This window comes from Apus apus, chromosome 11 (genome assembly GCF_020740795.1).
Source record: "Apus apus isolate bApuApu2 chromosome 11, bApuApu2.pri.cur, whole genome shotgun sequence".
NCBI classification, from domain to species: Eukaryota; Metazoa; Chordata; class Aves; order Apodiformes; family Apodidae; genus Apus; species Apus apus.
The window spans coordinates 19693836-19713829 of NC_067292.1; the positions used below are offsets into that span (position 1 = coordinate 19693836).

The window sequence follows — 19994 nt, forward strand, 5'->3', positions numbered from 1 at the left end:
GTTTTTTGTGTCCCACTGGGGCTCTTCTCCACCTTGCTTTTTGACACAGTGGACCTGCCCAGCACCCAAGTGTCCGTGCAGGCTGTGGTGGCTCATCTGGAGGACCAGGGCTGGAACCTGCTCATCAACAACACTGGGCACAGCTCGCAGGCCATGCTGCTCTCCCTGGCCTGGCAGGAGATGCCCTCTGTCTTCGCCACCAATGTGTCTGGGCTGCTCCAGCTTGCCAGGTTGTGGACCTGTTGGGTTTCTCCTTCTTGGCGAGATGTTCCCCATGGCAGAGGTGCCCTCAGCTCGGTGGGTTCTCACTCTCTTGAACCAGACAGACTGATGGGGGCAAGACCAGGACTGCGGCTCTCCTCTGTCCAACCAGAGGAGCAGGGAGGCAGATCAGCCCCAGTATCTCCCATGCTTTGCTTCTCCACACCTGGAGCTCCTGCCTGCCCAGGGCTGGCCCTGCCAGCTCGCTGCTTCCCTGAGGAAAGGAAAGGCTGGAGCTTGTCCATCCTCCCTATTTCCTGCCCTTCTGCTGGGGAGATCTGTCCAGCTGCTTAGCCATGGTCTGTGACAGAGACCTCCAGGATGACCCTGAAGCTCGGGGCTTGTCACTGGTGTCTTTGCCCCAGGAATTTCTGCTGCCCCTGGAGAAGGCGGCACAGGGCGCAGGGCAGGAGGGGCTGGGCTGCAGCAGAGCTGCCATCATCAACATCACCAAACTGGCTCCATCGGGCTGTGCCTCGGGGTGACAGAGGTCCCCATGTACCTGTGCCATGCCAGCAAGGTGAGGGACAGGGAGGTGCTGGGCGTGCTCTGCTGTGCCCCGTGCCCCTGGAGGGGAGCCCATCTGGGCACCCACCCCTGCCTGGTTCTCCTCAGGGGAAGCACAGGGACCAAGACCAGCAGGACGGAACCTGTCAGGCAGGTTGTGCCGATGCTCGAGCCCAGGGCAAAGCCCCATTTCCCACCCCCACGGCCGTTTTCTGGGTGGGAAATGTCCCCTCTCCTGCCCACCCAGAATGGAACTGCCTCTCCCAGGCGGCCCAGAACATGGAGACCAGCACCAGCTCTCCACGTGCTGCCTGTTTGTCCGTCTGTCCGGCCGGCGACCAAGTGTCCCCCAGCGGAGGGGAGAGGGCAGCCGGGCCCTGCGACCCCCAGACCCTTGTGCGCCCCAGGACGGCCCTGGGGGACCCCGCAGACGGGCAGGGGGAGAAGCCGCCCTGAGGAGGGTCGGGGTGGTCCCCGGGCCATGACGGCAGGAGAGCGGCTGTGCCCGGGCCCTGCGCCTCCGGAGGGGCCGTCCCGGGGGCTCCAGGCCCCACGGGTGTCACGCGTGGGGACCCAGCGGCCCCGCGGGGCGGGCGGGCGCCTGCGGGCAGCGGCACAGGCGGGAGAAGGAGCAGGAGGGCAGAGCAGAGCCGGGGGCTCTCGGGAAGGGCTTTATTGAGGCGCTGCCAGGATGCCGGGGTCTCACCAGGGCACCACCTTCCCTTCCCAGTCCAGGAAGGTGCCGGTGTCCTTCTCGGAGAGGGAGGAGAGCACCTTCAGCATCCCTCGCACGCTCTCGTCCACCGTCAAGGGGGGCTGCGGGGCAGAGGGGAGAGGCAGCCCCTGGGTCAGGCCCTGGAGCAGCCGGGCCGGGGCAGGAGCCGCGGGGGAGCGAGGGGAAAGCTGCCAGCCCCGGGCAGAGGGGCCGGGCAGGGAGCCGAGGGGCTGGGGCAGGCAGGGAGCTGCTGGGCAGGGCTCAGGGCAGCAGCTCCTTCCCCTGGCAGAGCAGCACGTGGCGGCACGGGGGAAACTCCTACCGTGAGTCCAACTGCGCTGCCCATGTCGGTCTGCACCCAGCCGGGGTGCAGAGCCAGGCAGAGGACGCCGTGCTCCCGGTACCCCAGGGACTGGCACTTGGTCAGCATGTTGAGAGCAGCCTGCGGGGAGACAGGGCAGGGCTGGCAACGGGAGGGGACACGGGCAGAGCCCCGGGCAGGGGAATCTGGCCCTGGCACGGCAGTACCTTGCTGCAGCGGTACGAGAGATAATTGGCCAGATCCCATAAATACATTTCCTTAATGGATCCTCCAATGCTGGACATGTTGATGATGGCGGCCTTGCTGCAGCTCAGCCCTGAGCCCGGGCTCCCCTGGGCAGCCTTCTTCAGCAAGGGCAGGAACGCCTGCCAGGAGAAGGAGGGGACAGGGGCACTCATGGAGCTGGCACAGGGGAGAGGAGCCTCTCCTTCCCGAAGGGCAACATCAGCACCAGCACAGGAGCATCCTGCCTCCTCTTCCCACTGCCCCAGTCAGCCAGACCCAACTCATGAGCTCCAGCCCACAGATCCATGAGCTGCTTGTTGAGAGTCCATGGAGCCTCTTGTGCTCCCTGGGGATTGCTCAGATCAAGACCACAGGTAGAGGTGCTCCTCAGAGCTTTGCAGCAGTGCTGTGGGTGAGGGTCTGACCTGGCTCAGCAGCAGGGGCCCAATGGTGTTGGTGGTGTAAATTTGGGTCATGTCCTCAGGCGTTGCCGAATCAAGTGAGTTTGACTTTGCAATTCCAGCGTTGTTGATGAGCAGGTTCAGCCCCGAGCCCCCCAGCTTCTCCCCCACTCTGGCTGCAGCAACCTTGATGCTGGCAGGGTCGGTCACTTCTGCAGAGATGACGCGGGGGAGGTCAGCGTCCCTGAGGTGGCTACCACCCCACATGGATCCAGGGAACAGGAGGCCCCTGCGATCCATCAGGGATGCGCCCTTGTGGCAGGACACGGGCAGGAGAGACAGCAGCACCGGGTGTCCCCCAGGACAGCAGCACCGGGTGTCCCCAGAGGCACCGGCCCCTCAGGGCTGCTCCCTCCTGGCTCTGGCTCCCAGGGTGTGCGCAGTGCCCGGGCACAGGGGGGGCAGGGAGAGGGACCCCACCTCGGGGCACCTACCCAGCGCAACGACCACCAGGCTGGGGTGCTTGGAGGCCAACTCCTGTAGCTCCTGCAAGAGAGGGGGCCGCGTGGGCACCGCCAGCCTGGGCACCTCCCAGCACAGCTGGTCCCACGGCCGTCCCCAGCCGCTGCCCTGTGCCGGGGGGCCCGGCTGCAGCTCCAGCCCTTTGCAAACCCCCTCCCTGCCCCAACCTGCTGCCCTGGCCCCCCATGCTCCCGGCCCCAGCACAGCCCCTGCGGCCCAGCCCGGCCTCACCTGCGCTCGCTGCCCCTTGGGGTCCCGACAACCTGCAAACACCCACTGGGGGGGGTTTGGCAGCCCCAGCAACTGCCGGACCAGCCCCAGCCCGATCCCGCGGTTGGCCCCGCTCACCAGCACCGAGCGGACAGTAAGCCCTGACATGTCCCTTCTCCTCCCTCTGCTCCTACTTCCCTGCTTTGCTCAGCTCCTCAGAGCTTCTTTATATCGTGCTTCACCCCACCCACTCGGGGCTTGCACCAAGCCTTGGCTCCAGGTAAAACTTCCAGAGCTTGGGACCCTTGGACTCCGTTCCTGGCTTGGAGCCAGCCCTCCGCACCAACGGGCAAAAATCACTTGGCTTCTCCAGGCCAACTCTGCTGACCTTGGGACCCCTGGCCCCGAAATCCAGGAGCTACCGGCCAGGCTGGCCAGGAGGAGCTGCTGAGGTTGAGGAGGGAGGGAGGGAGCAGCGTGTGGGAGGGATGTGGGGAGCCCCAGGGCTCCGCTGGCCTGTGCAGCTTCACAGGTGTCCCTGGGCTGGATGGGCTGTCCTTGCAGCACCAGGTCGTGACTCAGGTGGCCACTGGGAGAGGTTCTTTGCCTTCCCACTTGGCAAATTGACTTGCCTTCTTGCACCTCCCTTTGCAGCTCTTGCAGTTCAATGGGTGAACTGTGCAAGTTCAGGGTGTTGTCAAAGTGCTGGGTGCGCCGATGACCGAGCACTGGGCACAGCCCCATTTCCCGCTCCCACGGCCATTTTCTGGCTAGAAAACATCCCCTCTCCTGCCCCCCGCACCCCAAATTGTGCTTGCACGGTGCTGCCTCTTCCAGACTGCCCAGAACGTGGTGACCAGGTGCCTGGTGACGAGGCCCAGGACAAGGGCATCCTGTGCCCAGCACAGCGGCACAAATCCTGCCCTGGGCTACCGGCCCCTCCGTTTCCTACCCAGGCTGGTGCCCTTCTCACCACAGGGGCACTCGCTGGCTCATATTCAGCCCCTGTCAACCAGCTCCCCCAGGTCCTTTTCCCCCGGGCACTTTCCAGCTGCTCTGCCCCAAGCCTGGAGCTCGGCCGGGGGTTGTTGGGAGCCGAGCGCAGGACCCGGCACTTGGCCTTGGTGAACCTGGGGCCGTCGGCCTCGGCCCGTGGATCCAGCGTGACGGGGGGTGGAGAAGGTCCTGGGCTGTGCAGGGGAGGGTCCCCAGGACCGGCTGCCCCCCTGAGCCCCCACTGCGCTCCCGCTCAGGGCACACGGGGGCACTGGGTCCTGGAGCCCCAGGGGCAGCTCTGACGTTGGCGCCTCGGGGTGTGTGGGACCGGAGCCGCGGGGCCGCTCAGGGGCAAGGAGGGCAGCAAGGCCAGGGCAGCCCGGCCAGCACCGGGTCCAGGGGGCTTGGAGAAGACATCGCTGCAGCCTGGGGACGTGTCCCCGTGGGCCAGGCCTCCTCAGCCCCAGGCTGTCCCCACGGGCACTGGCATCACCCAGACGAGCCCTGTGTCCCCACACGGCAGAGCCCTGCGGCCGGCGACCCCCAGCCCAGGGCCAGCCAGGACCCCATCCCTTCCCTCCTCAGCAGCCCTGGGACAGCCCCGCTGCCAGGAGAGCGGCTGTGCCCGGGCCCTGCGCCTCCGGAGGGGCCGTCCCGGGGGCTCCGGGCCCCACGGGTGTCACGCGTGGGGACCCAGCGGCCCCGCGGGGCGGGCGGGCGCCTGCGGGCAGCGGCACAGGCGGGAGAAGGAGCAGGAGGGCAGAGCAGAGCCGGGGGCTCTCGGGAAGGGCTTTATTGAGGCGCTGCCAGGATGCCGGGGTCTCACCAGGGCACCACCTTCCCTTCCCAGTCCAGGAAGGTGCCGGTGTCCTTCTCGGAGAGGGAGGAGAGCACCTTCAGCATCCCTCGCACGCTCTCGTCCACCGTCAAGGGGGGCTGCGGGGCAGAGGGGAGAGGCAGCCCCTGGGTCAGGCCCTGGAGCAGCCGGGCCGGGGCAGGAGCGCGGGGGGAGCGAGGGGAAAGCTGCCAGCCCCGGGCAGAGGGGCCGGGCAGGGAGCCGAGGGGCTGGGGCAGGCAGGGAGCTGCTGGGCAGGGCTCAGGGCAGCAGCTCCTTCCCCTGGCAGAGCAGCACGTGGCGGCACGGGGGAAACTCCTACCGTGAGTCCGGCTGCGCTGCCCATGTCGGTCTGCACCCAGCCGGGGTGCAGAGCCAGGCAGAGGACGCCGTGCTCCCGGTACCCCAGGGACTGGCACCTGGTCAGCATGTTCAGAGCAGCCTGCGGGGAGACAGGGCAGGGCTGGCAACGGGAGGGGACACGGGCAGAGCCCCGGGCAGGGGAATCTGGCCCTGGCACGGCAGTACCTTGCTGCAGCGGTACGAGACAACAGGCATCAGTTCCCAACCAAGAGGAGAAGTGATGGAGCCCCCAGCGCTGGACATGTTGATGATGGCGGCCTTGCTGCAGCTCAGCCCTGAGCCCGGGCTCCCCTGGGCAGCCTTCTTCAGCAAGGGCAGGAACGCCTGCCAGGAGAAGGAGGGGACAGGGGCACTCATGGAGCTGGCACAGGGGAGGGGACCAGCTTCTGCCTAGAGGAATCCTCCCCTCTCTTCCCACTGCCCCAGCGGCTGAATCCAGCTCCTGAGCTCCAGCCCATGGCTCCATGAGCTGCTTGTTGGGCAAGAGACCATTTGGCACAGGAGCTGAGGCAGGACCAGCTTGGGTGAGGGTCTGACCTGGCTCAGCAGCAGGGGCCCAATCGTGTTGGTGGTGTAAATCTCAGTCATGCTCTCCAGTGTCTCTGTTTCAAATGAGGTCAACTTGGCAATTCCAGCGTTGTTGATGAGCAGGTTCAGCCCCGAGCCCCCCAGCTTCTCCCCCACTCTGGCTGCAGCCGCCTTGATGCTGGCAGGGTCGGTCACTTCTGCAGAGCAGACACGGGGAGGTCAGTGCCCGTGTGCCCGTGGTGGCTCGGAGCCCCCGGTGTCCCCCAGGACAGCAGCCCCCGGTGTCCCCAGAGGCACCGGCCCCTCAGGGCTGCTCCCTCCTGGCTCTGGCTCCCAGGGTGTGCGCAGTGCCCGGGCACAGGGGGGGCAGGGAGAGGGACCCCACCTCGGGGCACCTACCCAGCGCAACGACCACCAGGCTGGGGTGCTTGGAGGCCAACTCCTGTAGCTCCTGCAAGAGAGGGGGCCGCGTGGGCACCGCCAGCCTGGGCACCTCCCAGCACAGCTGGTCCCACGGCCGTCCCCAGCCGCTGCCCTGTGCCGGGGGGCCCGGCTGCAGCTCCAGCCCTTTGCAAACCCCCTCCCTGCCCCAACCTGCTGCCCTGGCCCCCCGTGCTCCCGGCCCCAGCACAGCCCCTGCGGCCCAGCCCGGCCTCACCTGCGCTCGCTGCCCCTTGGGGTCCCGACAACCTGCAAACACCCACTGGGGGGGGTTTGGCAGCCCCAGCAACTGCCGGACCAGCCCCAGCCCGATCCCGCGGTTGGCCCCGCTCACCAGCACGGACGGGACTCGGAACCCGGCCATGTCCCTTCTCCTCCCCACCTCACTGTGCTCACCCTGACGCTGCCGGGTTATCTCACGCCTTCCCGCGAGGCCTTGCATCAGCCCCTGGCTCTAGGCAGTTCTCTGCCTGTGCCCCGGTCTCTTGGCTGTGCTCCATACCCATGATCTACCTTTCCCGGCAGCCAAGGAATGACGCAGGGAAGCCAAGTGTCCTGTCCGGGCAGGGAATGCTCTGGGCTGGATGGTTGGGAAGCTGCTCTTTGTACCTTCCAAGCTCTACCAAACTGGAGCCACCGTTTTCCGAGTCAATGTTACCCTTGTTCCTGGACTGAGATGTCCCCTCCCACCACCGCTGTCCCTCGTGGGACACCAGGCTGTGTCCCTCCCGTTGCCCAAGGTCAGGCAGGCAAGGCTGGACTTGCTGACCCTGCACACTGCTGCTTGTCGGCCTTAATTTGTCCAACACCAAAGCCGGGCTCAGCCAGGACAGGCGAATGTCCCTTGGCCACCACAACAGGGCTGCCTGGAGCTCCTCCAGAGCAGCCACTCCCTGGGACTCTGCCCTAACAACAGCTTTAGTGTTTCAGTTTTAAGGGTGCGAAAGGACAACATTCGATTGAGCCCTGGGGTGACTGTGGCAGGGCTGGGCATCAAGGGACACCTGCAGCACACGATGGGCAGCCAGTCCCAGGGCATTCCAGCTGCTGCCCGCCTCGTCCCTGCAGTCACAAGGCACTGGGTGGGCTGAAATCCCAGCTGCCTGACCCATAAAACCTTTGCCTGGTGGATACAGGAGCCTTGGGGCAGGCCTGGAGATCCCTCTCCAGGAGAGCTCCTGCTGTGTCTGAAGGCCATGGAGAAGCCCCACCGGTGTGTCTCCATGGAGGATCTGGGAACCCCACAGCCACCCCGGGCTGGGGCTGGGGCTGAGGATGGAGCTGAGGGTGGAGATGGAGCTGAGGATGGAGATGGGGTTGGGGATGGAGATGGAGCTGAGGATGGAGTTGGGGTTGGGGATGGAGATGGGGATGGGGTTGGGGCTGGGGATGGGGTTGGGATGTGGATGGGGTTGGGGATGGAGATGGAGCCGGGGATGGAGTTGGGGTTGGGGATGGAGTTGGGGTTGGGGATGGAGTTGGGGTTGGGGATGGGGATAGAGATGGGGTTGGGGATGGGGTTGGGGATGCAGATGGAGCTGAGGATGGAGATGGAACTGAGGATGGAGTTGGGGATGGGGATGCAGATGGGGTTGGGGAAGCAGATGGGGTTGGGGATGGGGATGGGGTTGGGGATGGGGTTGGGGATGGGGATGCAGATGGGGTTGGGGATGGAGATGGAGCTGAGGATGAAGATGGAACTGAGGATGGAGTTGGGGTTGGGGATGCGGATGGGGTTGGGGATGTGGATGGGGTTGGGGATGGAGATGGAACTGAGGATGGAGTTGGGGTTGGGGATGGAGATGGGGTTGGGATGTGGATGGGGTTGGGGATGGAGATGGAGCTGGGGATGGAGTTGGGGTTGGGGATAGAGATGGGGTTGGGGATGGGGTTGGGGATGGAGATGGAGCTGAGGATGGAGATGGAACTGAGGATGGAGTTGGGGTTGGGGATGGGGATGGGGTTGGGGATGGAGCTGAGGGTGGAGATGGGGTTGGAGCTGGGGATGCAGATGGCGATGGGTTTCGAGCTGGGGCCGCAGCGGGGCCGGGGCCCGGGGCCGGGGCTGCGGTGGGACCCGCTGCTGCAGCGACCCCCGCCCCGCCCCGCCCCGCCCCGCATCCGGTCCCGCCGCGTTTCCGCTTCCGGGGCCTCTCGCGCCGCGCGGGGCGATGGCGGCGGCGGCCGCTTGTGCCGGCGGGACCGGGGAGCGGGCGGGCCCGGCGGGGGCCAGGTGAGAGCGGGGACACCTCCCCAGCCCTGCCTGCCCCAGCCCTTCCCATCCCCGGGCCCTGCCTGCCCCCGGAACCCCTGCCTGATCCATCCCTGCCTGATCCATCCCTGCCTGATCCATCCCTGCCTGATCCATCCCTGCCTGATCCATCCCTGCCTGATCCAACCCCTGCTTGATCCATCCCTTCCTGTCCCCAGAACCCCTGCCTGATCCAACCCTGCCTGTCCCTGGAACCCTGCCTGTTCCCAAAGCCTCTTCCTGCCCCTAAAACCCCTGCCTGATCCATCCATTTCTGTCCCCAGAACCCCTGCCTGTTCCCAAAACCCCTGCCTGATCAACCCTGCCTGTTCCCCAGAACACCCGCCTGTCCCTAAAGCCCCTTCCTGTCCCCAAAACCCCTGCCTGATCCATCCCTTCCTGTCCCCAGAACCCCTGCCTGTTCCCAAAGCCCCTGCCTGTTCCCAAAGCCCCTGCCTGTTCCCAAAGCCCCTGCCTGTCCCTAAAACCCCTGCCTGATCCAACCCTGCCTGTTCCCAAAGCCCCTTCCTGCCCCTAAAACCCCTGCCTGTCCCTAAAACCCCTGCCTGATCAACCCTGCCTGTTCCCCAGAACCCCTGCCTGTCCCTAAAGCCCCTGCCTGTTCCCAAAGCCCCTGCCTGTCCCCAGAACCCCTGCCTGATCCAACCCCTGCCTATCCCTGGAACCCCTGCCTGTTCCCAAAACCCCTTCCTGTCCCCAGAACCCCTGCCTGATCTATCCCTTCCTGTCCCCAGAACCCCTGCCTGTCCCTAAAGCCCCTGCCTGTTCCCAAAACCCCTGTCTGTCCCCAGAACCCCTGCCTGATCCAACCCTGCCTGTCCCTGGGACCCCCGCCTGTTCCCAAAGCCCCTGCCTGTCCCTAAAACCCCTGCCTGTCCCTAAAACCCCTGCCTGATCAACCCTGCCTGTTCCCCAGAACCCCTGCCTGTTCCCAAAACCCCTTCCTGTCCCCAAAACCCCTGCCTGTCCCCAGAACCCCTGTCTGTTCCTAAAGCCCCTTCCTGTCCCTAAAACCCCTGCCTGATCCATCCCTTCCTGTCCCCAGAACCCCTGCCTGTCCCCAAAACCCCTGCCTGTCCCCAGAACCCCTGCCTGTCCCTAAAGCCCCGACCTGTTCCCAAAACCCCTGTCTGTCCCCAGAACCCCTTCCTGTCCCTAAAACCCCTGCCTGATCCATCCCTTCCTGTCCCCAGAACCCCTGCCTGTCCCTAAAGCCCCTTCCTGTCCCCAAAACCCCTGCCTGATCAACCCTGCCTGTTCCCCAGAACCCCTGTCTGTCCCCAGAACCCCTGTCTGTCCCTAAAGCCCCTTCCTGTCCCTAAAACCCCTGCCTGATCCATCCCTTCCTGTCCCCAGAACCCCTGTCTGTCCCTAAAGCCCCTTCCTGTCCCTAAAACCCCTGCCTGATCCAACCCTGCCTGTCCCCAGAACCCCTTCCTGTCCCCCAAACCCCTTCCCGTCCCCCAAACCCCTTCCTGTCCCCCAGACCCTACCCTCCCCCAGCAGCACAGGGCCCCCAGCACGGTTCCCTCTGGCTGGGTGTCCTTGTGGAGAGGCAAGGAGCTCTGCCCTGGGCCTGAGCCAGCCCTGGGATTCGGGCTGTAAAGCCACCCCCGGAGCTTCAGAGCGTCCTGCTGGTCTGACCTGGTGCCTCGTCTCCTCTCCCGTAGGTTTGTGTATGAGAACAAGGACACGCCCTCTCCCAAAGTCTATGTCCTGCAGCCCTGGATTGTGAACCTCCTGGTGAACTACGAGCAGCAGGATTGCACCGAGGACCTTCTGGCTGGGCAGGTCCTGCGGGTGGGTACCACAGGGCCTGTCCCACGGTGCCCCAGCAGCCTTTGGGATCCAAACGCCTGCGAGTTGCAGAGGCAGTGCTGGTGGGGGGGTGACCCTGCCTCCTCAAAGTCCCGGGTTACTGGGCTTTTGGAGGTGGAAGAGCTTTGCTTCCTCCATTTCTGGTGGCTTCTGCTGATTTTTGCACCTCTGGTGTGGGTGCCCTGCTCTCGTCCAGAGCGCTCGTGGTCTCCAGGGTCGTCTTGCTTCCCTCCTGGCCTCACAGGCTGCCTTGCCTTCTTTCTCCTCCTGTCCTTCCTTGCAGCACCCCAGTTGATGGGTGATTCTGTCAGTGGGTAGCATGAAGCAGGAGCAGGAGCTGCTGAGGTGTCTGGAGCCTGGCCTGTCTGGGAGCCTTGGTGGGACCATGAGCTCGTTCTCCCGTGGATGCTGGCTCTTCTGGGAGAGCCTGTTGCCTGGAGGTCATGACACGGATCCTGAAGAGACCCAGCTCCTGGGATCTGGTTTGCTGGTCTCTTGCAGCCTTTGGGTGCTTGTAGAAGCACCCCACCATGGGCAGCAATCTCCCAAAGTCTGCTGTGGACGAGGTGTTGGAGGCAAGTCAGGTGTCTCCTCACCAGAGGGAGGAGAAAGGGATGTTGTCATTTAGATGGAAGGAGAGATGAGATGGGCAGAAGCAAAAAAAGACAGTGAGGGGGGGAAAAGACCTTTTGCTCCTGTTCCCCATCCCACCTGAAGGCATGAGGGGTGAAGACACTAGTTCTGTACTGCTTGGCCCAGTCCTGTTCCCACACAGATCTCCTGTGCTTGGGCTGAAGAAGACCCAGCAATGAATGAGTGGGTCCCCCCTGGGGCTCAAGGGATGAATCAGAAGAGTTACAGAATCACAGAATTGTTCTGGTTGGAAAAGACCTTCAAGATCATCGAGTCCAACCCTTCCCCCAGCCCTGCCAAGGCCACCACTGCCCCGTGTCCCTCAGCTCCACATCTCCAGGGCTTGGAAACCCCTCCAGGGATGGGGACTCCACCCCTGCCCTGGGCAGCCTGGGCCAGGGCCTGACAGACCTTTTCATGATGAAATTGTTCCCAAGATCCAATCTCAGCCTCCCCTGGCACAACCTGAGGTCATCTCCTCTTGTCCCATCACTTGTTCCTGGGGAGCAGAGACCAACCCCCCTGGCTCCAACCTCCTCTCAGGCAGCTGCAGAGCCAGCAGGTCTCCCCTCACCTCCTTGTCTCCAGGCTGGACACCCCCAGCTCCCTCAGCTGCTCCTGCTCAGACTTGTGCTCCAGCCCTTTCCCCAGCTCCCTTGACCTTCCCTGGACACGCTCCAGCCCCTCCAAGTCCTTCTTGTCCTGAGGAGCCCAGACCTGACCCCAGGATTCAAGTTCCCTCAATGTTACCACTCTCCAACCTACACCCACCTGAGTCCTCCTCAGTGTATGAAGGTTGGGAGCACATCTGGAGCAGCAGAGCCTTTCTCCTGCTTGCCCCAGCCATGCCTACCTTCTCAAGCTGTTTCAGATTTCTAATTTCCAAACCTCCTCCTCTATTTTGTATCCTGTTTTTACCCAGTCCTGGTACTGGTTCCCTCTTGCAGCTCTGCCTCCTCTGGGAATCAAGAGTTGCCTGTAGTGAGTGAGCACGTGGTGGGACTGGTCACCTGCACATTGGGTGACCCCAGCAGGGTGAGGGGACACAGCCAGCAGGGACTGAGCTGTGATACCAGCAGCAGCAGGATCCTGGTGCCATGGGCATCCTTCAGCCCAGCAGCCAACCTTGTTGGCTTGTAGGGGGAGTTCATGCCCTAGGTTTGGCCAGCTCTTGTTGTCAGGAGGTCCCAGCTGATGACAGCTGGTCTTTCTAGTGTGGTGGGCCATGAAAGACCATGGATGCAGCCTTGACAGAAGCAGGTGGCTTTTGTGAATGCAATTTAATGTCCTCTCTTTGCATCCCAGCATCACCAGTCAGGTGAACCGTGTACATGTTGTATGTGACCAGACTGTAGGTTGTGTGCCAGGAGAAGACCAGGGCTGTAGGGATTAGGACAGGCTGGGACAGATCCACAGCTCCCAGCCCATGGAGCAGGCAGGTTGGAGACTTGGAGGTACAATTTGTTGCTTCCCTCGGGGGTTATTTTGCCCCAGCATGACCATGGCTTAGGGTTGCTACACTAGGAACCTTCATCCAGAAGAAGGGAATGATGCTGGTGCTTCCTGCTCCTCTCCTCTTCTCTGCTTCATGGTGGAGCACGTGTCCCAGACCTGGATTCCTGCTGTTGGGCTGGTTTGGGTAAAAATATGCTTGGTTGTGGCTCCTCTCCCACCTTGGGTTGCTCTCTTGTCTCATGTTTTGTTCCATCTGGGAGGCACAGGCATGTACCAGACCCCTTGGCCTTGGGTTAAGTGTCACCACCTGGCTTGGCAGCAAATGATGACCTGGACTCTTCAGAGCTCAGCCAGGCCTGGTGGACATGAGGAGGAAGTTCTTCCCTGTGAGGGTGGTGAGAGCCTGGCCCAGGTTGCCCAGGGAAGCTGTGGCTGCCCCGTCCCTGGCAGTGTTGAAGGGCAGGTTGGATGGGGCTTGGAGCAACCTGGGCTGGTGGGAGGTGTCCCTGCCCATGCAGGGGGTTGGATCTAGATGATCTTGAAGGTCCCTTCCAACCCAAACCAGTCTGGGATTCTGTGATTTTATGCTCTATCTTTGTTCGTGGTGGCATCTGTCAGTGACGTGTCTTTTTTTTATCCCCCTCCCCAACCCTTTGATAGATTTTGAGTGACCCAACAGCTCCAGACCAACCCGGGGTCCTCCAAGATGCTGTCCTACACGTCTCAGATGGGTCCTACTACATCCGAGTGGTCATTGCATCCGAAGCTCTGCGGGCAGAGGAAAAGTGAGTTCCAGCCCCGGGCCCTGGTGGGGACAGCAGTTCTGCACAGCTGCTAGTGGGGCTCCTGCCTGGGCGTGGTTCAGGCTGGGTTAAGCTAAAGCAGCCACAGGGTGGGAAGCCTGCATGAAAGAGGTCCAGGAGAAGAAAGCTGGAATGGCAGTTCTCCAGGCTGGACTGGCTGGGATGGGTGGGGGTCAATGCCATGGAGACGTGGTTAGAAAGGAACAAAGAGCCTTGGTGAAAGGAGCCAGAGCATTAACCATGGGAGCCTGAGCTGCTCCTGCAGTGCTTTCCTCAGTTTCCCCATTTGGACACCCCCAAGACTGGTGGGGTGCTGGGAACTAAAGAGAAGCAGCAGGAAGAAGCTGCAGAATGGGAAGCCCTTGGTCCTTCATGCTACGACATGTGCCAGTGTGTCCCAGTGTGGCTGGCACCACTGCCTGGGGAGCCCCACCCTGTGTCTAGGTGGTCCAGCTGTGTTCTTCATCTCCCAAGATGTTCCTGCTCTGCTCTTTTCCCAGTGCCCACATGCAGTTCAGGCTTTCCAGCCTTATTTGCAGAATCATCGTCTTGCAGAACTACACGGTGTGTTTCCGGGAGGAGCCCAAGCTGGTGAGTGCTCTGATGAGTGGAACCAGCTCCTTCCTTGTCCTTGCCTTGCTCCCTCCTGGCTCACCTGCTCGGAGCTACTCCTGGGAGCTGGAGGCAGGCAAGGAGTGGCCTTTCTTTGTTCTTCCATGTGCAGCTCCTGAGAGGGTCTGTGGCAGCAAGGACAGCTTGGCCTGGTCACTGGGACAGGAGATCAGGCCTCCATGGGGGCATCTCATAGTCTCATTGTATATTTTGGTTGGAAAGCCCTTTAAGGTCATCAAGTCCAACCCTTCCCCCAGCCCTGCCAAGGCCACCACTGCCCCATGTCCCTCAGCTCCACATCTCCAGGGCTTTGAAATCCCTCCAGGGCTTTGAAATCCCTCCACCCCTGCCCTGGGCCAGGGCCTGACAGACCTTTTGGGGAAAAAATTGTTCCCAAGATCCAATCTAAACCTCCCCTGGTGCAACTTGAGGCCATTTTCTACCTCCCCTAGGGACCTGTGTGGACCCACTGGTGGCAGAGCTGCCTCAGGAGTGTCCCTGTGCCCACGGGCAGGCCCAGCCCACCCTGCGGCTCTCGGGGAGCCATCAGCTGATGAGGGGGAGGTCATCCCTTGGGGGGGGGGGCTTTGCTTTGGTAGGAGGGCTGGTGGCAGAGCTGGGGTGGGTGGTCCTGGGGGTGGTGGGGCTGGCAGAGGGACCTCACGGGCTCTGCTCTCCCCACAGGAGGACTGTGAGTTCTACCTGACGGCGCAGCGGTTCATCGTGCTGCCCATGGAGAGGCAGAGGCTGGACTCGCCCAACGGGTACAACCTGGGGGTAGCTGGGGGGTCAGTTCTTGGGGTGGTTCCTCCTCTCCCCAGAGCAGGAGTCCTGGGTGTGCTGGGGACTCAGAGCTCTTTGCAAGAGGAGCTCTCTCCTTCCCAAGCTGTAAGGGAAGGTGGGGATGTGGAGGGAATCCGTAACCGGCTTCTCTCTTGCTGCAGGAACCAGGAACCCTCTGTGCTGGAGAAGATAAAGGAGCTCTGGCTGTGAGTAGAGGGCTGGGAGACCCAGGCACTGTGAGGTGGGTAGAGCAGGCTGGCCTGGGGTGGGGGCAGGTCCTGGTCAGCCTGTGGGGCCCCCCTGTCCCATGACAAGACAGGGCTGAGCAGGCCATGAGATCCTGATGACACTCCAGGCTCTCCAACCCAGCTGGCAGAGCTGGGAGGAAACACCCCTGGTGAACTTGCTCCTTCCAGCCTTGGGCAGCGTGGCCAGGTGGGTGAACCCTGCACAGCTTGTTCTTCATTCTTGAATCCCCAGCTCTGGAGATTCTCTGGGATGTCTCTCAGTCCATCTCCAGGAACAGGGCTCCCCAGATGGGTATTCTTGGGATAGAGCACTGAGGAGTCCACTACTTCCACAAGCCACTTCTTCCCAAGCCAGGGTGTTCCATCTGTGAGCAAGAGCTGCAAAGGGCCTGCACGTGCCCCAGCCCTAACCTGGCTTTGTCTTCTCCTTGGTCATTGCAGGAGGAGTCTTGCTCTGAAGAATGCTCCCAGCTCAGGTAAAGGGCTGTGGGGGGCAGGTGATGCTCTGGTTGCCTGGTGGGGCTCCTGCCTCTCCTGAGCTTGGTCTATGTTAGGCAGAGGTAGCACAAACGTGACCAGGTCTCCCAGGTCAGCGTTGCTAGGCCCAAAGCAGGACAAGGTGGTGCTGCCAGCTGAAGCTCTGGGGCCATTGCACACCCCTGCTCATGCTGCTGCTCCAGGACCCGTGTGGAGAAAGGAAAGATCATGGAATCCCAGACTGGTTTGGGTTGGAAGGATCTTAAAGATGATCCAGTCCCATCCTGCCATGGGCAGGGACACCTCCCACCAGCCCAGGTTGCTCCAAGCCCCATCCAACCTGCCCTTCAACACTGCCAGGGATGGGAACAACCTGTGCCAGATAGTTCCTAGAAGAAGAAATGCAGAACTTTGTGTGTTTCCACACATTTCAGTCCACGTGACAGTCATTGCAGCAGAGTAGAAAAGCATGTGCGAGGGAGGTTTGCCCAGAGGAAGGTGTCTTCTCCACTGACATTAGTGTTCCCACTCCAGAGCCATCCATCTCTCAGCTGATTGATGCCATAGCAGAGAACCAGCTGGACATTCTGAAGGAAAACGCTGAGCAATGCTTGGATTTAGGGATGCCCCAGGACACCCCGGTGGCAGTCAAGGACAAGGTTCCTGTCACCCCGTGGGAGGCAGAGCGCAAGAAAGAGGTTGGTCTGCCTGCTGAGACTGCCTTCTGTGGGGACCCTGCTCTGGAGAGGTGGGAGGAGGACAGGGAAGAGCTGGAGGTTTGCTGGGGGTGGTCAAGGAGATGGTGGGCAACGAGATGGTGGCCAGATACCAGCTTGAGCGGGACTGGCCAGTGAAACCCATGGACTGTGTCTCATTTCAGCGGGGTGAGGACATCTTCATGGTCCCAGCCCATGCCCTGGTGACCACTCCTGTGGAGGAGGTAGTTACCTGTGAAGCTTCCAAGGCAGGTCAGTGTGGTGGCTTCATCTGCGGGACGGGCAGGTGACTGGCCCTCCAACCTTGAGAAAGAAAGGGTCTCCCTGAGGTGGGGAGAAGACTTTGCTGTGGCTGCTCACCGTGCTGGGGTGCTTTCATTGCAGACACAAGTGAAGCAGCTCCTGGGAAGAGTGAGGAGGACAGGACCACGTTAGGCCACATGAGAGTTACGTCCCAAGTCAGCCGTGAGTCCTGTCTCGTCCGGATCACGTGCAGCCACATAGCGTTTTACCCTGATGCTGGCTCAACCCATCTTCTCCTTGGATTGAGAAGAGGAGGTACTGGCATGGCCAGGTGTTTGGGAGACCAGCAGTGATCCCCATTCCTGCAGCTGAGCAGCTCCCTTTCATGGTGTTTGGAGCACAACAAATTGTTTTGTCCCTTGGGTGCCACCACGGGGCCCGAGTCACCTGCCTGAGCGTGGGCTCTTGGCTGGCTGTGGTTTGGCCCTGAGTTGGGCTTGTGTCACCTCACTGGGCTTGGTGTCACCAAGCTTTGCTTCACAAGTACCTTCAGGAGCTCCATGTAGAGGAGGAGCTGAAGGGCCTTGCTCTCCAGGGCAGTGCAGGGTGTCAGAGAAAGTCATCTCCTGCCTGCCTGCTTTCTGGGCAACATCTGCCTCTCTGCCGCCTGCCAAGGGTGTGGAAGGGCTGGCAGGAACATGCCCCAGTTTGGGCTGGGAAGGGCTCTCAGAGCTCCCTCAAATGCCACCTCTGCCCCAGACCTCATGCACAGTTCTTCACAGCAGCTGCAGGGGTGGGAGGAGGCAGCTGCTTTCTGTGCCAAAACCAACCCCCCAACTCACTGTTGCAGCCGCGGAGTCGTCAGCCTTGTCGGAGACCTCGGAGGGTTCCCTGGACAACCCCTGGAACCAGCTTCCCCCGATATCCTTGACCCTGAACTCTTCAGATGGTGAGTCCCCGTGCCCCAGGGCATCCAGGCTGCCTTGCTGGCAGGAGACAACCCCCCTCTCCTCTGTGTCACCACGTAGCTGGTCTGGTTTGCCCCAAAGGAAGCAGCCCTGTGCCTGCATCCTTCCAGCTTCAACGCTCTTCCTGCCCAACCTACCATGGCAGGTCCCACCACGAGCCCCAGCTGACCAGGCCTTTTCTTTTCCCAGAGAAAACCTGCCAAGATGACCTTTCACAGCAGACTAAGGAAGATGTGGCTGCTGACAGCAACACCCCCGACTTGCTGGAACCCTGCAGCCAGGACTCAGCCGAGGGTTTGCCGCAGGGAGAGCCTCTGCAGACCTCCTCCCCTTCCCTGCTCCTCCCCCACAGCAACACCAGCCCGGTGGAAACCAGCACCACCCAGGTGGAGCCATCCAGCCGTGCCCCCAGCCCTGCTGAAGGCCTGCAGGTCTCGGGGGCCCCTCAGGCCCCCCTGCCATCTTTCTCTCCGGTGTTTCCCGTCTTGCCCAGCAGCCGCGCGCCAGCCCTGCCCGGTGGGATGCCTCAGAGGGAGCAGGCAGACTCCAGTGGCACAGCTTTCCCTCCAGATCCCTTGAAGCACGGTCCTGCTCCTGCCAGGACCCAGGGAGGAGATGCTGTGGGTGCCAAGAGGAAGCTGGTGGGAGGAGATGAGGTGCTCACAACCCTCCCTGAGGAGCAGCGTCCCCAGGGTGCTCCTGAGAGAGACGCAGGCAGGAGGCCAGAACTCCTGAGCACGTGGGGAGCAAAGAAGAGCAGAAGGGAAGAGACAGGGCTGCAGCGTGGAGAGGAGCTGGAGGAGGAGGAACAACCATCTCCAGCCAGTGGTCCCAGCTCCAGGCCACAGCAGCGCAGAGCTCTGCCGCCGGTAAACATGCAGCAGCTGGTGGAGTCCCCTGGGGTGGGGTCCCTGGGAAGGTTCTCTGTGTGTCCCCCTCACCACTGGTGTCAGTGGCCTTTTCTCACCTGGCTGCTGGGGCTGGGCAGTTGAAGGCAGCTGTTGCTGGAGATAGTGGCTCCAGAACTCCCAAAGGAGGATCTGGGGCACTGGGTGAAGATGTGGCTGAACCCCAGCTGGGTGGGAACCAACACTGGCTGGAGGATCTTCCAGCTCTCTGGGTAAAAGGAGATGGGAAGAAGAGGAAACAACTGAGGGAGAGACCCTGGAGTTTCCCCGAGTGTATTGGCGTCTCGTAGTGGGGTCGTGCTCTGGGGCAGACCAGCTCACCCCCCCTCTTTGCTTCTTGCAGTACGTGAAGGAGAAGCCAAGCCAGTACAGGTACAAGGCGCCCAGCCCCGAGCTCTGCCGCCAGATACGATCCATCAGGTCAGTGCAGGGGTGGCCGTCCTTGTGTCCCCCCCGTGGCTGCACTCAGGGGATGCAGGGGTCACCGAGCCTTACCCCTGTCACCGGGCAGCCCTGGCGTGTCCTCAGCTGGCTCCTGTCTCACCCTGGCTCCTCTGGTTTTGCAGGATCTCGAAGGCCATGCTGAAGTGGGCGTGTTGGATCCTGACGGACAGGGAGGTGGACTCCTGAGCCCAGCCCCTCCTCTTCACCGGTTGAGCCACAAGAATTCAGGGCTGCCTGGGAAAAGCAGCTGGGGGAAGGATGGAGGACACACCAGGACCCCTGACCCCCAGGGGACTGCTTGAGTGGTTTGGCCTAGCTGTGGGGACCAGAGGTGCTGGGGACATGACCTGTTGAAGGCCAGCACCCTCCGTGCTGACAGGGGAAACAAATCAACCATTCCAGGGTGCCTGTGCATGAGCCAGGTGTCCTCCCCCCCTCTCCATCCATTCCAAACACTTTGACCTGGCGAGTGGGGGGACGAGAGGTGACCTGGTGCCACCAGAACTGGCAGCAGAGGCCCCACGACCTGATCCCTGCTCCCAAGGCAGCTCAGGAGGTTTGGACATTTTATTGATAGGTTTCAAGTAGGGTCCTGCATCGTTTGTTACAAAAAAATATCCCGCAGGGTTTATGCTGTAGGAATTAAAAATAAAAATTGTATATTTTTTAAATACACAGCTCTTGTATTAAAAAAAAAAAAAAAGGGGGGGGGGGGGGGGAGGGGGGAGAGGGGAAATAAAATAAGCATCTGGTTGTTTTGTCGTAAACATCTGTGTGAGGAACGCGTTTGGTCCGGAGCAGGAGGTGGGAGGAGCACAGGAGAAAAGCCTCGGGGTGCTGGGGTGACACGCCGGTGCCACCGGGGGGCTGCGGGGACAGCGAGGCAGGCGCTGGCAGAGCTGCGGGGGTTGGCGGGGCCGCTGGTGGAGCCCTGCGAGCCGGAGGGGGGGGGGCGCCGGGACCCCCGGGGGGGGAGGAGCTGGAGAGGCGGGAGGACCCTGGGAGCGCTGGTGGGGGGTCCCGCTGCTGCCGGGGCCAGCTCGGCCAGCCCGGGAGAGCGATCCCGGGGGCGGGGTGGGGAGACCATCCCGGGGGCTCCGCTCCTCCCGAGCGATGCTGGTGGCCCGGCTGTCCCCGCAGCGAGAGCTGGCCGGTGCCACCCTTGGTTCGTGTGTCCCTGGAGCAGCCCGGCTCTGCTCCCCGCACCCCGGCTCTGCTCCCCGCACCCCAAAGCTCCCCCCGCACTCTCGCTGCCGGGGGTGCGGGTCCAGCCCAGCGCCATGCGGGG

The 19994-nt window shown here is 62.4% G+C and overlaps 2 protein-coding genes across 4 annotated transcripts; one reads left to right on the forward strand and one right to left on the reverse strand.

Annotated features, from left to right (window-relative positions):
- Positions 1-1426: 1426 nt before the first annotated feature.
- Positions 1427-6716, reverse strand: LOC127389376 (uncharacterized). The gene is made up of 13 exons (XM_051629796.1): positions 6544-6716; positions 6285-6336; positions 5895-6082; positions 5523-5681; positions 5317-5436; positions 4986-5095; positions 4272-4353; positions 3185-3364; positions 2926-2977; positions 2456-2643; positions 2012-2170; positions 1806-1925; positions 1427-1584 (listed from the first exon to the last, which is right to left on the reverse strand). The coding sequence occupies exons 1-13, from the start codon at positions 6688-6690 to the stop codon at positions 1471-1473; spliced, it is 1671 nt and encodes a 556-aa protein (XP_051485756.1). The 5' UTR covers positions 6691-6716; the 3' UTR covers positions 1427-1470.
- Positions 6717-8478: 1762 nt separating this feature from the next.
- On the forward strand, positions 8479-19381 carry ACD (ACD shelterin complex subunit and telomerase recruitment factor). 3 transcript variants are annotated; one of them, XM_051629364.1, is made up of 14 exons: positions 8479-8559; positions 10269-10398; positions 13165-13289; positions 13808-13898; positions 14604-14683; positions 14864-14908; positions 15392-15426; positions 15962-16125; positions 16308-16395; positions 16528-16701; positions 17237-17335; positions 17544-18223; positions 18606-18682; positions 18829-19381. In XM_051629364.1, exons 1-14 carry the CDS (start codon positions 8498-8500, stop codon positions 18890-18892), a joined length of 1914 nt encoding a protein of 637 aa, XP_051485324.1. In that variant the 5' UTR covers positions 8479-8497; the 3' UTR covers positions 18893-19381. The 3 variants fall into 3 exon arrangements, with proteins under 3 accessions (XP_051485324.1, XP_051485325.1, XP_051485326.1); XM_051629365.1 differs by having other exon boundaries at positions 16528-16608; XM_051629366.1 differs by lacking the exons at positions 8479-8559; positions 10269-10398; positions 13165-13289; ... (1 more) ...; positions 14604-14683; positions 14864-14908 and adding an exon at positions 14925-15137.
- Positions 19382-19994: the final 613 nt, after the last annotated feature.

Coding starts and splice junctions, on each gene's coding strand:
- LOC127389376 (XM_051629796.1), bottom strand. CDS start 6,690: ATGGCCGGGTTCCGAGTCCCGTCCGTGCTGGTGAGCGGGGCCAACCGC. Junction 6,083..6,284: donor CCTGGTGGTCGTTGCGCTGG/GTAGGTGCCCCG, acceptor TCTGCTCTGCAG/AAGTGACCGACCCTGCCAGC. Junction 5,437..5,522: donor TCTCGTACCGCTGCAGCAAG/GTACTGCCGTGC, acceptor GTCTCCCCGCAG/GCTGCTCTGAACATGCTGAC.
- ACD (XM_051629364.1), top strand. CDS start 8,498: ATGGCGGCGGCGGCCGCTTGTGCCGGCGGGACCGGGGAGCGGGCGGGC. Junction 14,909..15,391: donor AAGATAAAGGAGCTCTGGCT/GTGAGTAGAGGG, acceptor TGGTCATTGCAG/GAGGAGTCTTGCTCTGAAGA. Junction 17,336..17,543: donor GACCCTGAACTCTTCAGATG/GTGAGTCCCCGT, acceptor TTCTTTTCCCAG/AGAAAACCTGCCAAGATGAC.